This window comes from Gymnoscopelus microlampas, assembly GCF_963454915.1.
Source record: "Gymnoscopelus microlampas genome assembly, chromosome: 16".
Classification (NCBI taxonomy): Eukaryota; Metazoa; Chordata; class Actinopteri; order Myctophiformes; family Myctophidae; genus Gymnoscopelus; species Gymnoscopelus microlampas.
In genome coordinates this window covers 21,101,618-21,121,553 of record NC_139953.1, presented here as the reverse complement: position 1 = coordinate 21,121,553, position 19,936 = coordinate 21,101,618, and the positions used below count along the sequence as shown (strand labels likewise).

General features: G+C 42.2%; 1 protein-coding gene across 2 annotated transcripts in view; it reads left to right on the top strand.

Moving 5' to 3' along the window:
- Positions 1–18,248, top strand: part of usta (uronyl 2-sulfotransferase a) — a 105,612-nt gene extending 87,364 nt beyond the window's left edge. For both annotated transcript variants that reach the window (XM_084083294.1, XM_084083293.1), the window contains 3 exons: positions 10,708–10,805; positions 13,438–13,595; positions 15,406–18,248. In XM_084083294.1, coding sequence (XP_083939420.1) covers positions 10,708–10,805; positions 13,438–13,595; positions 15,406–15,698 — 549 coding nt within the window. In that variant the 3' untranslated portion in view covers positions 15,699–18,248. The remainder of the gene's footprint in view (positions 1–10,707; positions 10,806–13,437; positions 13,596–15,405) is intronic.
- The last annotated feature ends 1,688 nt before the right edge of the window (positions 18,249–19,936 follow it).

Sequence of the window (19,936 nt, the reverse complement as noted above, 5' to 3'; positions counted from 1 at the left end):
ACACAAAAGTGTATGTGGGTATGTGTGTTGTTGTAGTAGTAGTAGTAGTAGAAGTAGAAGTAGTAGTACTTTTTTAATCCCAGCAGAGAAATTGCTTTATCACAGACACATCACAGGCAAGATATTACACTCAGTTGGCCTGTCCCTTTGCTGGGTGTGCATGAGAGGTGTCAATGAAACAATACTGTCAGGAAAAATGTACTCTACCTACAGTACAGTGTCTGTTTTTGAAAAAAAGGAAGCAACCCATATATTTGAACGGAAATGTATATTTTTATCCTGTGCTTCACAAGATTTTGGTTTGACCATGACGGGCCGCAGAGACGCTGTGTTTGGGGCCGCATGCCGCCCGTGGGCCGCAGGTTTAGTAGCACTGCACTAGATGCTAGACAGTCGTGTCAAGCAGATTATTATTATAACAATTATTATCATTCCACAGCCTCATAGCTCTGGGAACAAATGACCATTTTGAATCATTCAGTGGGCATCCTAAGAAGGACCAATCTGTCACTGAAGCAGCTTTTTGTGTTTCATGAATATTTTATGTAGAGTGTGTGGTGCGGGTGCAGGAGGTTTATCTCCGTTAATGAATTGAAAAGATAAATATTTTACAGAGGAATAGAACAAAAGTGATGATGTCACTTTTTTTTTAAAGATCAAGTGACATCGTAGCTGTTTTGTTTTAGTCTGGGAGAGAGAAATCACAAATCAATACCCACCCACACATACAAAACACACACACACACACACACACACACACACACACACACACACACACACACACACACACACACACACACACACACACACACACACACACACACACACACACACACTAATTCACTCATACTACTGTGGAGCAGTTCATATCTAGCAGCCCCATCAGGAGGCTGACTGAGTGAATGTCATTCTGACTGGAGTCTGACTGGGTGTAATTAAGTACTGCACCGCCTTCCCTGGAGTTTTGGACCATGTGAGTTGAGTTATTAAAGTATGCAGAGCAAAGGGGCCCCCTCGCCACAGTTAAAGGGAGCAACTGTGCTACCATGGACCGACAGGCTTACCTGTGTGTGTGTGCGCGCGCGTTTGCGTGTGCATTTGTGTGTGTGTGTGTTCACCCACCTCACTGCTATGTCAACACTCACTGTTAGGAGCAGCCTATAGTATAGAGAGCGAACAGCAGAGTTTGGCCGGTGGGCCCTGTCTTAGGGGTCTGTCCCCTGCCTGGTGTGTATTAGCTTTGCTGATCCCTGCTTGCCCTGTGCTGCTGGGGTGTGCATGAGAGGTGTCAATGAAAGAACACTGTCAGTTTCCCCTAGCCTAGAGCCCAGGGAACCTAAATGCACGTGTTCCTGAGACATTCCTGTGGTGGGCTTAGAGAGTTTCCATCCATCCCCAACTCTCCCCTCCCTATAGTCCATACACACACACACACACACACATGCACTATACTGTACGGAGATGCAATGGCATGCACTGGACACATATACACACGGAGGCATGAGCACACACACGCAAGTGTACACATAACAGACCTTCACATGCAAACAGGCAACGCATATACGGTACACATAAGAGCTCATGAAGTTTCTTGTTTTAGACACGAGCTCTGCATATATCCCATTAAGACCGTGAAGCCGATTCTACAAATGTCTTCTAATTCCCAACAGTATTCTGAAAAAAACGTATGTTTCTGTATCAGTGGTGCTCAAACGTTTTCATGTAAAGGACCCCCAAAATGATATGTGTTTGGTCGCGGACCCCCAGAAGCAAAGATTTGAGTTAAAAATGTTCGCTTTGAAACAACGTATATTCAAAGATTTGCACACATTTTCACGATTTTTCGAAAATAGCAGATCTACAAGCTCGTAGCGCGGCACTCGGTGCCGCGCTATGAGCTTGTAGATCTGCTATGTTTGAATAGCCAAAGTGTAAAATAATGCTTTTCAGCTCAAATCAAAAAGTGACACAGATGCATTTCCAGGTCTTAATGGGATATTCCACATTTCTTCCCTACATTCATTATAGAAATGAACCGCTAACACAACACTAGCCCTGTTGCTCTGGTGTTTATCTGGTCAGGATTTCAGCTACCGGGCGTAATTAGTGTGGTTGCCCTAACAGGGCAACCAGACTATAGTACTCTATACACTTTATTCCACTTCAAGATAAACAATATTTCGAACCGCATCTCCTCCCACAGTTTTTATCCCCTAATGTTGTGCCATATATCAAAATGACCATCTAAATCGGGAATCGTGCGCTTGTATTTTGCTAAGAGATTGGTTAAATAGTTTAATTGATATTGATTTATTAGTGCATTAAATTCACCCATCCACTTTAATGGAAAAGTGAAAAAACTCAAATTCAAGTATTTTTTTCTCAGAAACCGTAAGAGCTAGAGTTACCAGATTTGGAGGGAAAATTCATAATATTGTCCAAAATTAATGAAAAAAATATCGCACCATTCGGCCTCATGGTGGCGCTATAACAGCCCCCTTTACGTTTTGGCCTGTAACTCTTGAACCGTAGGTCCGAAAATCAAAATTTCTTTTCACCTGGATTCCTTGGGTCACTACGCATCTCCCCATATAGGCCACGCCCATTTGCGTCAGGATAGATTTTTTGATATTGATTTATTTGTGCATTAAATTTCCCCATCCACTTTAATGGGAATTGCAAAAACTCCCATTCAAGTATTTTTTTCTCGGAAACCGTAAGGGCTACAGTTACAAGACTTGGAGGGGAGGTTAATAGTTTTTTGCAAAATTATTAAAAAAAGAATCACACCAGTCGGCTACATGGTGGCGCTATAACAGCCCCCTTCACCTTTTGGCCTATAACTCTTGAACCGTAGGTCGTAAAATCAAAATGTCTTTTCACCTGGATTCCTTGGGTCCCGACGCATCTCCCCATATAGGCCACGCCCATTTGCGTCAGGATAGATTTTCCGCCATTTTGAATTTCCTTCAAAACACACTTTTTGCTCCTTTTCCTTCAAATTTTGTCCTAATCTCACACAAATCGGTACACATGATCTATGGACCCATGCGGTAAAGATATCCAAACAGCATTTTGATTGTCCTTACCGTTCGTCCGTAATTGGCTTCCAAAATTAGTGGGAGGGGCCCGTTTCACCAAAAATGCCAGAAATCACGAACGAAACGTCCGGTCAATCCCAAATTTGAATCACATGTCGAGGGTGCTTTACTCAACAAATTCCCAAAAGCATTTCCACTTTGACCCATAGGGGGACCGGCGTTGGCGCAACCACACTCTGCAATTTCCCCGGAATTGCGACGCGTCTAGTTAAGAGTGGTTTTGTTTGGCACGTTAAAAACAATAATAAACGCAGAGCAAAGGAGAAAAATTAACACATGGGGAAAAATGATTTCACCACAGGCTGATAATCACCGTTTGTCTCTACGCTGACTGTTTCACTCAACAATATACATACATACAAACAAAACACAACTAAAGGGCATGTTCCTTGGCATGAAACATATTTCTTGCCCTGGCATGTCTTGGCACACACACACACATAGTAAGACATAGCAAACTTGAAGATGGCGGTGCCGACGCGCGGCTGCAGCTGTGTACGCTCTCGCATTTGCACTCTGTTTAGCCTTTTTATTCTTCTTACTTCTTTTGACTCCACACACATAGTTACCTGCACACACACACACACACACACACACACACACACACACACACACACACACACACACACACATATGACAGGCAAACATCACCGGAGTGTTATGGAAGAGAACCCCCGCACGGATTCACCACGGGGGAGAATCCCTGGCTCAGTTCTAGGTCCCCAAGCACTCTAACCCATTAAGACAGTTTTTTGAAAAAACGTATGTCACTATGTCAGTGGTTCTCAATCTTTTTCATGTCAAGGACCCCCAAAATGAATATGTATTTGGCCACGGACCCACATCTCAAAATATGTTGTTCCAGGGACCCCCAGAAGCAAAGATTTGAGTTACAAATGTTCGCTTTAAATATATATATTCAAATATTTGCAACATTTTTCACGATTTCTCGTGCCGCGCTATGAGCTTGTAGATCTGCTATTTTTGAATAGCCAAAGTGTAAAATAATGCTTTTTAGGTCAAATCTAAAATTGACACAGATGCTTCTCCCGGTCTTAAAGGGCTATGGTAGCATGCCTGAATGACTGGAGATGGGTCGCCTTTACTCCAGTTGTTATTAAGTGCTCTGAGACACTGGTGGAGAGACTACTGTACAGCTGCTCCGTTCTGCCTGCCACACAGGCCCATGACAATGTGACAAACCATCAAAATACAGTAGCTCTACCGACAATGCAGTTGCCTTGGCCCTCACTCACTTAGATGAGGGGAAGGACAAATGCGTAAAGAATGCTGTTTGTGGATATAGCTTTTCATTCAACACCATCGTCCCAACCAGACTGGATACAAAGATTAAAGCCTACATCCAACCATGTGCAGTTGGACACTGGACTTCGCCGTCAGGTGGTGAGAATGAGCAAAAACATCACATCAGTCCCTCTGACCGTCAACACAGGATCCCATCAATGCTGTGTGCTGAGCCATCTCTTCTATTCCCTGTACACACATGACTCTACGGCCATGCACAGCTCCAATGTCATCATTAAGTATGCAGACAACATTACAGTGATGCGCCTGATTGAAAACAACAATGAGACGGCTTACATGGCTGAGGTCAGAGCACTGACACAGTGGTGCCGGGAGAATGACCTCACTTTCAATGCCGATAGGACCAAGGACCTGATCGTACGCCCCTATACTCATCAACAGTGTTGAATTGGAACAGCTCAGTGACTTTAAATCCCTTGGAATACACATCTCAGGGGACTTGAAATGGGCAACACGCACAGTTAAAAAAGGCTCAACTACCTCTGGCACCTCCAGGAAATACACGAGAGACGATGTCTGGCTAAGGCTTAAGTATCATCAGGGACATGCATCACCCCAGCCATAATCTGTTCACACCGTTGCTGCGACCTTGGGCCAGGCAAACGATACAGGAGTATCAGGAGCAAGAACACCGGACTCCTGAACCGTTTGATTGATTGAGTCTCTCTTTTGAATCATCTATCACGGCACACGTCACAGATTGTGCAAGAAGCAACTGTAACCCTAAGCCTCTCCTCTTAGTGAGAACTCATCACTTAGTCACAGTTTCATTTGTCATATCAAACATGTATATTAGTCATACTTTGACTCATTGGGTTTTCTACCAGTCAACAAAGTCCTTGCTTTCACAGCCAGGATAAATGCCAAACCTGCTCCACAGATCTGTGCCAAACATCATTTGCAAATATGTTTTTATAAACATTGTTGTACCCTACTTAGGATAATACAGTGAGTGGTAGAGGGTTTGTAAAAACAGTTTTGTTCCTCTGTTCTGTTCCTCTGAGGTGCCTCTGAGGTATTCTGGAATGTTGAGACAAAAAGGAAAAATGCATATTTGTATCCTGTGTGTTGAGCATGATGTCATTTCTGTTGGGACGGCTGTGCGATTTGTGTTGTGACTAAGCATATATAAGTGAGACAATTTGAACGTTTCTGTTGGTACGCCGACAGAAAATGTCCAACTAGTTAGACAGGATGTAGTCGGTAGCCATGGCAAGGATGTGTTTGGCAGTTTACCCAGCACCTGGAATTGTCCTGTCATAATAGACCATAGCCAGTTAGAACTTGAAAGAATAGAAATGTAGATTAAAACAAGCAAAGGCATCGATTTGAAACAAAGTATGGCTTTTGAATGAAAACAAATCGCCGTAAATGTTTAATTCTTTGGAAGTTCACGGTTCATGAAATCACACTTCTATACAGTATTTCCACACTTGAGAAATACTGAAAAAGAATTCTTGGATAAAGCTTTTGTTTTTCTAAAACAGCTTGTACTGTATGGTCTTTTGAATATACCGCCAAGAATAGAAGGCTGAGAATTATTTTGTGAATGTCATTTGTGAAGTTAGCATCTCAATGAGAGGAAACCCTGATTTATACTTGGTTATGTGCCGGTGTTGTGCATCGAAAATAGCCGAGAAGCTGTAAGATCACAAGTGTTGTAAGCTTGCAGGTTTCAATGCCCAACACTGGCACACAACTAAGCAAATAAATCAGGCCTAAGGCAAACCGTCCCATGGGAAAAGGTTCAAGTCATTCACTCTTGTCGCCATTCATGCATACATTCCATTCACTGGAATGGGAGGCGGGTGGAGAGATTAAGGCTCATTTAGATACAGTTTCTGTGAGTGCTCGGCTAACCCCAACTGCTCATTTGGCCTAATCTACATGGAGAATAGGAACAATGAGTGTATACACACAAAGTCGCCTCTCCAATACTAATGGGGCTTCTTAACGGAATAGGTGTGTGTGTGTGTGGGGGGGGGCTGTCTTGGAATCAGAATGTTCCTGGTTCGATCCCGGGCTCCTCCTGCGTGTCGAAGTGTCCTTGAGCAAGACACTTAAACTAACTGCCCCAAATGAGCAGTTTGATGTCTTGCATGGTTTCCTCCGCTGTCGGTGTGTGAATGCGTGTGAATGGGTGAATGGAATGCTCTTTGTAAAGTGCTTTGTACAAAGGCACTATAGAAATTTACCAATTTACCATTTGTGTGTGTGTGCAATGTTTAGTTTAATTCAGAATTTATAAATAAATTCAGTTAAGTCAGAACTTAACTGAACATAGATTATTTTGAGTGTGTATTTTGTATAAAAATAGTCACACGTGTCATCATATCCTGTCCATCTGTCTTTCTCTACTACTCGTCTTTCTTTCTCTACTACTCTCTCTCTCTCTCCATCTCTCTGTTTTTCATTTGTGGCACAATAGTGTTCATTGGAGTTGTGTACGGCTAGTTGCAGAAAGGCTCCATGGGGGAATTCACTCAACCATTCTCCGTTTAAGAGCTTGGCAAACCGAGGAGCTGCTTGTGTGAAATATAACCACGCATTGTATATTTAATGCCTGCGTCGCAGCCTGTTCCGGTAACAACCTTTTGGCTTGGGTTTCTTCTCAAATTTATTGAGTGTAGACAGATCATGTTTATCATACGTAAGGGGACGAGAAAGGTAGAACTTTCTCAGTGGGGATAATACTTCTACTGGGATGGTAGACTTGCAGGCCCAGGAATGACCACCTGGAACCCATGGTCAGTATCATCAAGTCAGTATCATGGTCAGTATCATGGTCTCTACACCCAGTAAAATACCACTGATAATTTAATTCTGAAGACAAGAGCGCACAAATGGCATTTGGTTCCATTTGTACACCAACAACGATATTACTGTGTAAGCATTTGGTAAAAAACAAAAACAAATTCTAACTGATGGTTGAAGTCATCTGAGGATACATTCCTTCCTCAAATGTAAATAAAAGAATAGGAGGGAACGTATTAATAAAGTAATAAAATCGAATGATTAATTGTGGGAAGAGGAACATACAGTACTATTATGTTCTGATCACAATAATATTAATTAAAAAAACAAAACAAGAGCAGGGGTCTCATTGGCTTATAGGCCCTGCATTGACGATAGCACAATACTAAACTTATTAAATGTCCCTCGGGAGGCGGGATTGTGGTTCCTTTGAAGATGTATTCAGTGGTTCATTCCACTGATCACCAATAAATACTGTCCCCACTCCCCAGTGTCTCACACAGTGCAGTCACACATGAAGTTCAACCTAACTTTGGAGACAATTGCCCCATTCAGCTCAAGAGGGGGGAAAAGTCACTTAGCAAGCTCATAATTTACGTCGCCTTGGCTAACTTATATATAGGCTTTGGCCTCGCTTTCCCAATGTTCCTGTCAAGACTACCTTGATGTGTGCAAGGGGAATATTTGTTTGTGTTTTTCTCTCCCCTATGAATTGGGACGGATTAGAATGGTGTGTGCTAGAAGAGAGCAGTAGAATGAAATGGAGCGATTCATCTGCAATGTACTGGTGTATCATCGGTCATGTGCGTCCATAGAGATAAATGTATAGAACGTACATTTCCATTCATAGCAACGCTGTGCTTCCGTGTTAAACAAGTGTGAAAGTAATAAATCCATGGAGGCCTCCGTGACATGTGTGTTCGATATGAAGATGCCTTGGCTGTGGTATCCATAGCAATAAGAGTCCTTGGATGCTCCAGCAAAGCAGGTGGTTTTGAACTATACTTTTATATCTATGTACAAGATACCTTAATCAGTCAGAGGGAGTCGGAACAAGAACATACACACATATATCTCCATCATTTGCACTGATAAATGTATGTGTATATTAATTAGGTAATTCAATTTTGGTTAGCCAAAATATCCTATGTCTCTCTTTGCAGTGACGTTTGGGAGTTTTGAGATAACCTGGTTATTAATTGATTCACTTTATTACATTTTTCAATCTTATTGTGTTAAATTTGTATATTGTACAGCACTTTTGTCAATTGTTTCTTTTAGATGTGCTCTATAAGTAACCTTGACTTGACTATTACGTCTGCCTAGTGTCTAAACTTAATGTAGTATTTGTATCTACTGTACAGTTGACACATTCTGTATTCGGTTTGAGCATGCAATCACGCGCAGGTGTCTGTGTTTGATTTGAGTCACAACTGACTAGTTAAATTGATGGTGTAATGCCTCCATGCATGACATATACTGTGCTGTCAATGTAGGGTCTTATCAAGACCAGTTTCTGCCCATTAGCAGCTGCCCTCCCACTTTGTATCGTACAACCCAGCTTCTACCCCTGGGAAGCCCAGGGCCTCTGGTCCTGTCTGATTTTCCTTAATCTCTATGATGGAGCGTCCCAGCCTCAGCAGTTAGCTTTGACAAATTGCTCTTTCCTAATTCAGCCATTACTGACCCATCAGGGTGATAAATCACAAAAGGCAGCCTTGAATTTAACTATTACACTTTTACTGAGGTCTTATTTTCTTTCGTCCATAGGCTTGTCAACACCCTTTACCTCATACATGTTAGCTTAGTACGGTGTGTGTGTGTGTGTGTGTGTGTGTGTGTGTGTGTGTGTGTGTGTGTGTGTGTGTGTGTGTGTGTGTGTGTGTGTGTGTGTGTGTGTGTGTGTGTGTGTGTGTGTGTGTGAGAGAGAGTGCGTGTGTGCATGCGAGTCTATGAAAGTCATGTTTCGTGGGCTGTGTTGTTGCTCAGACCTCGTTGCCATCTATAAAGCTTACGTCACCTGACATGGATTTCACTCCCAGGTCCACAGCCCTCACTGTAGCGCAGATTGGCTGACTTCACTCCTGTGTGTTTATAATGTTTCCACTGTTATGTTTTACTTTTTTTCTTTAAATAGCTGTCTTGCCCAACTGAGAAGTGCTAATTGTGTCTCAACTGTGATGAAATGCTACTTGTTTGTTTATTCTTTTATTTTTTTCCATTTGTTACATTATGACAGTTCTTTTTTGGCAGGAAAAAAGTATTTGAGCAATGTGTTGCTGGAAGCAACAGATTGCTGAGGACCTCAGAAGTAGCCCAGTCTGTGCCTGTGCTTTCTGCAGCTAAGATTTAGTGCCATAGGGACATTACAGTATTTATTATGTGACCTACTGATTCTTTTCCAAATACTATTAACTTACACACAAGCAGATTATTTTCTCATTTGGCAGCCCAGCGTCTAAAATCAGCTGACTTAAAAGACTACAGCAGATCTTATCTCTGCTTAAAGGATGTGGTTTGGTGCAATAGCTTGGTTTCACAGATAATTACCATCATGGAAGAGCACCTTGCAATTTAATTGGTGAAGCGCTCCCTCTAGTGACAACATTATCGAATTACAGTATCTTTTGGTATGGAACTCACTCATTGCTGCTGACCAGAGGGGATAAACTGAGGGCCAGTGTATTTAACACACACTGCACATGAAACCTTTTAATTTAATTTGCTCTTGCAATCTGCATGAAATTAGCATCTGATTCCCTAAGGCAGCAGCTAATGGGGCCGCCTTCTAATCACACTCTTTGTGTGCAAAGCAGAGCATAACAGCTTAACCCGTTAAAACCGTTAAGAGCATCTGCATTTCAGATTTGAGCTAAAAAGCTTTATTTTATACTTTAGCTATAAAAAATAGCAGATATACAAGGTCATAGCGCATCACTTCATGCTGCGCTATGAGCTTGTAGATCTGCTATTTATTTTTAAATCGTGAATATTTGTGCAAATCGTCGAATTACATTTTTAACTCAAATATTTGCTTCTGGGGGGTCCCTGGAACAAATACTTTTGATATCATTTTGGGGGTCCTTGACACAAAAAGGTTTGAGCACCACTGATATAGCAACATAAGTTTTATGTTATAAAACTACATGCTATACTCGGTTCGATCCTTTTTTCCCTCTACTCCAAATCTCTTCACCAAAAATAGCTGCTCTAGTCTAGAAGCTCACGTTGCAGCACATTGTGAGTTGTTGTTGTTGTAGATCTGCTATTTCTGTGAATATTCACCTATTTTTTGTCGAATATTCGCCTATTATGACATGCCCAGAATACGGATGCTAGGGTTCATGTGGTTAAAATGTGCAGTAGAACGGTGGAATCTGTGCAATGTGGAGCCCGCAACCAGCTAGAAATGGAAATAAAAGCTAAATTCACTAATTGAATGTGAACATTGGTAAATCCAGTGTAATTCATAATTGACCACACTTATGTCCTCCTTTTTTTCTTTTGTCTCTTTGTTTGTCTTTAGGACATCAATGTCTGCATTCTAGAGAACTATCCTGAGTGCTCCAATCCCAGAGTGTTTTACATCATACCTTATTTCTGTGGACAGCATCCCCAATGCAGGTAATTGGAGACTTTTTTCTTTTTTTTTTACTTTGTTTATTGGATTTTTCCATAGAAGCATCAAAAGTGGGTTCTTATGAATATACATAAAAGCTTCCTCCAGTGCAATCCATCAAATACACAAATTGCAGTAAACAGAATCTAATCTTTTCTAGTTTTAGACAGTGCAAGATGTCTCTTATCCAATGAGTGTGGGAGGGGGAAGTTGGTAATTTTCCAATTAATCAAAATGAGTCTCCTAGCCATAAAGTGACAAAAGCCAAAACATCCTTTTCCAATGTAGAGAGCGAGGGCAGTGAGGGGAAAACCCCAAACAGTGAACCCAAAGGAGTAGGCTCCTCCCTTTGCCCCACTATGGATCGAATAGCTCAATCAGTATAGATCAAGTGTTAGCCTCTTGTTCTGAAGATCCCCGGTTCACTATCCTCGATATAGAATGAAAGACCTCTGTCCAATATTTGTGTATAGATGGGCAAAGCCAGAACATATGAATGAGGTCGGCTGGAGATTGTCGACATCTATCACAATCAGGAGATACAGTATCATAAATTCTAGACAACCGGGGCTTTAGTGTAATAGATACGGGTCCCTATTTTCGCTGGTGCCTCACCCATTATCCTTAAACTTCTTTGCAATGTTTTAAACTTTTTTTTTCGATGTAGATCGGCTAGTTAAACTATTTGAAAATGTTTTTAAAAATAGTTTAAAAAAAATGGCAAAGAAGTTTAGGGATAATGGGTAAGGCACCGGCGAAAATAGGGCCCACGGTGTAATAGCTTACATTGAGTAAGAGCATGTCTCGCACAGATAGAGCAGGGGTTCCCAAAGTAGGGGTCGCGACCCCACTTGGGGTCGTGGGAGACTGACGTGGGGTCGCAAAATTATTTTGGGTCATTAAAAAAAAAAAAATGTTTTTTTTTTTTTTTTTTTACTTTAAATTCAACAGAATGGAGGAAATACCATCTAAAATGATCACAAATGGTACATTTTACCATTTTAACACATTACAAATGCACACCGAACGTGCAAGTTTATGTGCATAAATGACCTCCAGGTTTAGATGGGGTCGCGAGTCAATTTCCGCCTTATTTTGGGGTCGCGGGCTGAAAAGTTTGGGAACCCATGAGATAGAGGACCCATGTACTCGCCGCAAAATTGCATCCCAAACCTCCTCAGTTATCTCCTCTCCCAAGTCCCCCTCCCAGCGGGCTTTTATAGAGTTTAAAGATTCAGGCCGTAGACAACAAATCTCATCATACATGAAATTGCATCCTTCAAAGTTGGTAATGGAGTTAAAAAAGTGTCTAGGACAGAGTCATCATCGGGTACATTGGGAAACATGGGAAATGTTCTGCGAATAAATCTACGGACCTGTAAATATCTGAAAAAATGCTGTCTGGGAATTGGATATTTGTCTAAAAATTGCTGGAAGGATGCAAAAACATTATCAATGTAGAAGTCTTTAAAAGTACGATGACCAAGGCCTAACCAGGTTGAAAAAAACAGAGAGGAATGAAAAACATGATTAGCTGCCAGTGGGGCATGAATAGAGAATGACTGTAGACCAAAGTGGCGCCTAAATTGGACCCAAATTGTTTGAGATTGAGAACAATAACATTCTTAGTGTATGGAGAGGTGGAAGAAAGAATAGGGGAGTGTGTTAACCCATTAAGACCGGGAACGCAAAAAAAAGCAGATCTACAAGCTCATAGCGCGGCACCGAGTGCCGCGCTATGAGCTTGTAGATCTGCTATTTTTGAAAAATCGTGAAAATCTTTAAATATATATATTTTTAAAGCGAACATTTGCAACTCAAATCTTTGCTTCTGGGGGTCCCTGGAACAAAATATTTTAAGATGAGGGTCCGCGGCCAAATACATATCATTTTGGGTGGTCCTTGCCATGAAAAAGTTTGAAAACCACTGATATTAAAGCAACATAAGTTTGAAAAAAAACCAAATGTTAGAATGTAGAAGACATTTGGAGAATCCCCAGAAGCAAAGATTTGAGTTACAAATGTTCACTTAAAAATATATATGCTAAAAGATTTGCACACATTTTCACGATTTTTCCAAAATAGCAGATCTACTAATTTTTTAATAGCCCGAAGAAATCTTAAAATGACACACAGATGCGTTCCCGGTCTGAATGGGTTAAAGCACTCAATGTCACAGGTCCAGCAGAGATCAAAGGCTTCATACTGAATCCAATATTTGAGAATCCTAATATTGGCAGACCAATAATAAAACCTAAAGTTAGGGTAATCAGGACTCTAATTGTTTGTTGCGTGACATAAACATCTACTACCATCTACTACGTAGCTCCACGTTGCAGCGTGACACATTGTGAGCTTGTAGATGTATTTTTGGTGCATGACACTATAGTATATAGTATAAATCAGTCTTAATACATATGTTTCCCTGTACTCTCTCACTCTTTGTTTTGTTTTCTCCTTTAACCCATTAAAACCGGGAAAACGTCTGTGTCATTTTAGATTTTTGCATTGGCTATTCAAAAATAGCAGATATACAAGCTCTTGTACATCTGCTATTTTTGCTTTTTTACTGATTTAGAAGGCATTTGTAGAATGGCCTCAAGTCTTAATGGGGTTAAATCTCTCTCTCCCCATCAGGGAACCAGGAGTGTGGGCTCTGGAGAGGGCTAAACAGAACGTCCTGGAGAACTACCTCCTGGTGGGGGTCCTGGAGGAGCTGGAAGATGTTCTTCTGCTGCTGGAGAGGCTTTTACCTCACTACTTCACTGGCGTGCTCAGCATCTACAAGAGCCCCGGTAAACAGCAATCAATCAGTCAATAATTATCTTAGTTATTATATTATATTAATTGTAGTGTCAAATACCACAACAAGTTGTCTCAAGATACTTTGCATACAATAATAATACACTTTATTTGTATTGCACCTTTCATGACATGAAATGCAGCTCAAAGTGCTTTACAGAGCAAGAATAAAGCACAAGTGCTTACAGAAAAAGTACAAATAATTTAACAATAAAGCCAAAAAAAAGGAAAGCAAAAGCATAAAACAACATTAATATAATAGCAAAAAAAGGCAGTGAATCAGGCAAAACAGTGAGGACATGAATAACAACACAGAGATTTAAAAATTCTCTAAAAGCCAGAGTGAATAGATAGGTCTTGAGCTGTGCTTTAAAGCTATCCACAGAGGCCTCTTAGGTGTAATGGGAGTTTATTCCACGCCGTCGGCCCGTGGAAGCAGAATGCTTCTTCACCGTGTTTTCGTTGTCATTGTAGGTCTTTTGAGGTTTATATTTGTACTAGAGTTTCGGGGGGCTACGCCCCCCTCAACCCCAGCCGCGCACGGGGCCCAGCGTGGGCGCGTGTATATTGGGGTACCCAAATCGCCGGAGTGAAACTGTGGAAAAGGAAAAAAAAATATATATATATATATTTGAAGAAATTATATTTATTATGTTGCAGGGGGTCCACAGGGGTTCCCCGGACCCCCTGCTGGTCCACGGACATCCTGTGGAGTGTTGGGACGTGCGGGGACCCCCCTGGAACATTGCGGACCCCTTCGGTGTTTGTTTTTATTTTCATGAAGGTGGTTGCTTGTTTCTGGCGCTTGTTTTTAGAAAACCTGCATGCCAACCTGGCAACCCTCATGTTTACCCTTAGCACATGGAGTAACGGTGCGCGCTGTAGTTGTTTTCCACGCTCGCGCTAATGAAACACTAAACGGAGAAGCTTATGATTGTGAGGTTGAGCGTGAATGTATTAGCATTGTAGTCACCTGAATTGAGCGTGGAAGCAGAAGACACGGTGAAGGGGAGGTGAAGGAGGCGCTTGTGTTGTTGTTTTTCTGGCGAAGGAGAGAGCTGCGGAGTTTCAATGGCGGCCGTTCGTGTTGTTTCGGCGAAACCCGTCGCCGTTCGGTGTCGGTGGTGCGCACGCTAAACGGTAAGAAAGTGATTCACCTTCCGTTTTGTCCGAAATGTGGTGAGTGTAATAAATTATGTGGCGACGTGGAAACTGTGGAGTGAGCAATGATAGGTGCCCTACGCCACCCGTAAATTGTGAAAGTCGGCCGTGGCTACTGTTTTCGCGACATGTCCTGTGTCGGCGTTGTGTTTACTCGATTACAGAGCTGTGGCTATAGCGTCAGCGGTGCGCGGAAGTAACTTGTCGTTTATATAATTAGATTGTATTTATTTATACTTAAATTTTGGCCAAATACCATTGAAATGGATAAGATATGATTTATATATGATTTCCCTGGCTAAGCAGTCACTTCCTTTTGTATGGGCTTTTCAGACATTGATGCTTGCGTTCTCGCTTGGATCAGCGGGAAACCTTGTGAATACACAAACAGACAACCGCTCTGCGAGTAAACAGTAGTCGTTCAGCCAAAGCTGACCCCAATCCAGCTCCTGTCACGGGCATGAAACAAGCACGAGTGCGACAATTTCACATGATGGCGCCCTTCAGATTGTCCGTGCCTCACTTGCCTCTCATTGAAAATTATGAGCCTTATGGTGGCGCTATAAAAAAAAAATGAATACAAATAATCGCTCCCCGTTTATTTGTATTCATTTTTATTTTTATTTGGTTCTTCTCCCACAGACTACAAGAAGATGGGGAACATGACGGGCACGGTGCGCAAGCACACGCCCACCCTCGAAGCCCTGCAGGTGCTGTACCACCGCATGCGCTACGAGTACGACTTCTACAACTTCATCCGCGACCAGTTCCACCTCACGAAGAAGAAGATTGGCCTCAAGTCCGTCTCCCGCCCCCCGGCCCACTCGCCCTCCTTCCTGCGTGAGCTGGCGCTCCGGACCCCGGAGCCCTTGGACGAGGACGAGGAGCTGGACATGGACCTGGAGGACGCCAACAGCTGGCTGGTTCATCCCTGAGGGTTTGTTTTGTCATCTCGAACCCTGGCATCCCTATTCTGGCGTGGGGAACATTAGCCGACAATAGCAGATCTGCAAGCTCACAACGCGTCGCTCCGCGACGCGTTGTGAGCTTGTAGATTGGCTATTTTCGGCGAAGAGATTTGGCGTAGCACAAAAAACAAAGAGTGGACCAGATACAGAGCCGACCCCGGTCAACTAAGTATTAGTTTACGAAGTATAGAGGGTTTAAAGTGGTTAGTGGACACGGCCAACGGCTAGGATTGGCTGGAGGAAGCCTGAAGGCGATGGGGAATGTTCCCCAGTCTGTCTGCATTCCCAAGAAGTGTGAGGTGGTGTTTGGGGGTGTGTGTGGATCCTGCTGCTCGTGTTTTTACGGGCTCCGTTCTCCGTCCCATGCGATAGACTGCGCTGCTTAGCGCTGTGGGATTGGGTAAATGGATGTACAAACTGTTCTATTTAAAAACTGACCAAGGATAACAAAAACAAAAAAAAGATTTTATCTCTAAAACTCTGTTTGGTCGCCTCCAGTTTGATTTCCCTTCTGAGCTTGTTTTTTTTTGCATTTGTGGAATTTATTTCGCTGTAATCTCCAGGAGAGATTAGTGAATGCATGATGTGGACATGGTAAACTATTGGGAATTGACACTGCCAGTAATGTGGACATTTTTAGCAGAAGACTAGAATCTGTGATACTATCCAAAGTGGGTAAGATGAGTGTGAATGTCCAAAAAGCTGGAAAACTCATAGGGAAAGAGAGGGAAGCCATAAAGTGACCCTCTTGGAATATTTTAACTATTTAGATACTTGTCCATTTTAAATATCTCTCTCTCTCTCTCTCTCTCTCTCTCTCTCTCTCTCTCTCTCTCTCTCTCTCTCTCTCTCTCTCTCTCTCTCTCTCTGTGTAAAGGTGTCTGTTAAGGATCCTGTTTGTATGTCATGAAAAGTGCCAAAACCTTTTATGTATTTTGTCACCCACAACTATTTTTAAGTGTCAAACCTGTCAATGAAAGTCGGAAAATGTGCGTAATGAAAATCACTCCATATTGCTGGAGGACTTGTAACATAGTGAAGTCTGTGTATAAAATATGAATTGTATATGAGAGTCAAACAGTTAGCACTCACTTATGAATTCAAAGAATTCCAACTGGGTGTGATTGTATTGACCAAGCATCACAGGATGGGAACAAACAGAGAGCCAACTCACCTGGATTCGTCATCAACCATATAAATCTACGGCGGCGCTATTATGTTTAGGTGCCATATGGTCCTGAGCCAGCACTTTTTTTGTGATGTGGTCTCCTGTATTAACTGTGAGTGTTTAAGTGGTTGATCATACCGTCAAGAAACATAAAGAATGATTGTATATTATTACATTTGACTCTTGACACAGTATGGCCATTACACACGACCCACACATTCAGTTTGGCACTGCGTTACACAGGTGGGCAATGGGAGATGTTTGTCTGTTTGTTTCTGCCCTGTGGTGTAATAATATGGTCAAGGCAGAGAATGGAAACACAAAAAGCTTTTCTGGAATAGGTCTAGAACAGTGGTTTTCAACCTTTTTCGCGTCAAGGACCCCCAAATTGACACACATTAGCCCACGGACCCCCATTTGAAAAGATATGCCAGGGACTCAACCATTTAGGTTTATTGGGGGTCCCAATCTAAACTGTATCACCATCATCAGTGTTCATTTAACTCTGAGAGTGTACAAATGATTTGTACACTCTCAGAGTTACAGACACATAAGGGTCAATTTGGTTGCTAACTATTAATTTGGCTGGGGACCCCCTGGAACCCTGTCAAGGACCACTGGTGGTCCCCGGACCATTGGTTGAAAACCCCTGGTCTAGAACAACGTCTTGTTAATCCAAAGTTCAACACCTGAGCATGCCAAATGATATACCTGTCAATTTGCCAAACTGTGGTGTTTTACAAATCTGAATGAATGGACTGCACTTGATCTAAATCGGCTGTTTCAAACATCCTACAGCGAAGTTCATTGAACTTGTGTGTTTGCTATGCTGGAATGTCAAAATATCCAGCAATTTTTCAAATTAAAATTGGTCAATGTCACTAAGACACTCTTTGTTTGTGTTCTAATACTTTTTTTAAAGTGTTTGCCAGGTACCACTTACATTCTGTAATTCTCCACTTTGTCCTTTTAACCTGAACCAGTGAATGACTATTCACTGCTTGTCTTCCATCACATCCAGAGAGATAAGCTAATACACAAATGCATCTTCCATATATCTCATCAGCCATTCTAATCTCCATTATCAACTTGTGCATAGTCCTGTCATTTGTTCAGTCCTCTATTTTTCTTTTCTTTTTCTTTTTTCTCAGTTTAATTTATTGTTTTGTATTCATTTGCATTCCAGATAAAATTCTCAGGAACAACAAAAAAAAAAGTTGTATCACCTTGATTGCTTGTACCTTTTGAAGCTATTATTGGAGTTTAAAATATATCAACAGCTGAAAACTTTGCTGGTTAACAACTAACACGGTAATTTTTTCCAGTCTTCAAAATAAATGTCCTCTAACCCTTGCAATTCCTCTCTCTGTTTTATTCAAAGATGGCTTGTTTTGATCTGAAGGTTATAAGATACAGCTCGTAGCCACGATGCAAAATAATGTATTAAAACCAACGTTTCTGCTGCTGCAATGGCACATCCGTTAGTTACCTAAGTGAGGCTAATCATACACTGAGCTGGCAGTGCCCATATCGAGCAGAGAAACTTGTGATTCAGCTACCCAGGCACGCTTAACTGGCCTCAGTAATTCAAGCGAAAGTCAGCAAAAACGCTAAGAGAACTGTGGTAACAGTAAGCTCCAAAACTCACAAATCGGTACACATCAATAATGCCATATCGCATTGTTGGGGACTCCTGAATCGCTGCCCTCCACACTCTCCTATCTAGCATCAGGGTCTTTGAGCTCTACAGTGTTGTTAGCTAAGCTGTCACGCCACAGTGCATCTACGTAGGTGGTGCACTTTTTGCCTTTCCTGGCTTTGCCCTGGGTTGGCTCACACAATGTGTCAGTTTGCTTGCCACTAATTCAGGGTGCCTGACGCAGTGCCCTGCCAGCCTGATCTTTCTCTCGCTTACTTTGTCTGTGACCCGTGGTAGGTCCCCGTGGAGGACCACATTTTTGATGTGGTCCGTCCATGTGGCACCTAGTGCCATTCGTAGCATTCTTGTGTAAACTCCATCCCTTTCCTGTTGTGCTGTGAGGGACCATGTCTCAGCCCCATACATCAGTACTGACTCCGCTGTAGCTACGAACAGCCGCCTCTTGAGGTCTTCTCCCATGTCTGATTTCCACACTCTCAGTGCCCTCCGGAAACTTCAGGTCCAGTTTCATTAAAGCAGTTCAGGCCCGGAGATATTTGAAGTCCTCGACTGCCTCAAGCACCTCGAGTTGGCAGTGGCAATGGTTATGTTCCCTGTGTTAACTGTCAATACTTATGTTTTCTTGGCATTGAGCTTGAGGCTGCTTTTTTTCTGCACTCCATTTCTACTGCCAATAGTAGTTCTCTTCCTTTCTCTGCTGTATCCGAGACTAGGGCAATGTCATCTGCGTAGTCAAGGTTAGTAATCATGATGGGGTGTATTCGCCTTTACTTCCTTGACCAGCGTGAACCCCAGTGACTCCTTCCTGCCATTGATTGCGAGTCTCAGGGCATCGCTATAATGAACAGGAAGGTGGGCGGAGTGTCACCCTGTAGGACACCCGCTAGGACCGCACAATCTTCGGTGTCACCGTCGTGCGTTTGAACCTTGGCTCGAGTCTGGCTGTAGCTTGTCAATAAAGTCATGTGATCAAAATCAGTTAGATTTCTCAGACACTATTCCAATTGCCTTCAACTGCCTTCCAACATTTTGCCTGCGAGAGATCTGCACTCAGAGGAGCGCACTTTTCTAGTTCAAATCTACCACTTCACTCTGTATGTAAGTAATTAGTCTAAGTAATTAGTTATCACAGATGTCTTGCATGCTTCTGTCGTGTGGGAGATAAATCAGTGCTTTGTAAACTGAAAGTTCTTGGTTCCAAACCAAGGATGAGTAGCTGTTTTTCCGCGTTTGTGCCTGGCTCTAATCTTTCACTGAAGCGCATACAATAGAGCTAATTTAGTATGAATCACAGTGGATAGTGGTAAGATACTTGCTTTGAATAGCAGAGATAGTGAGTTCAAAACTCAAATCATAATTTTTCAAACATTTTAACTC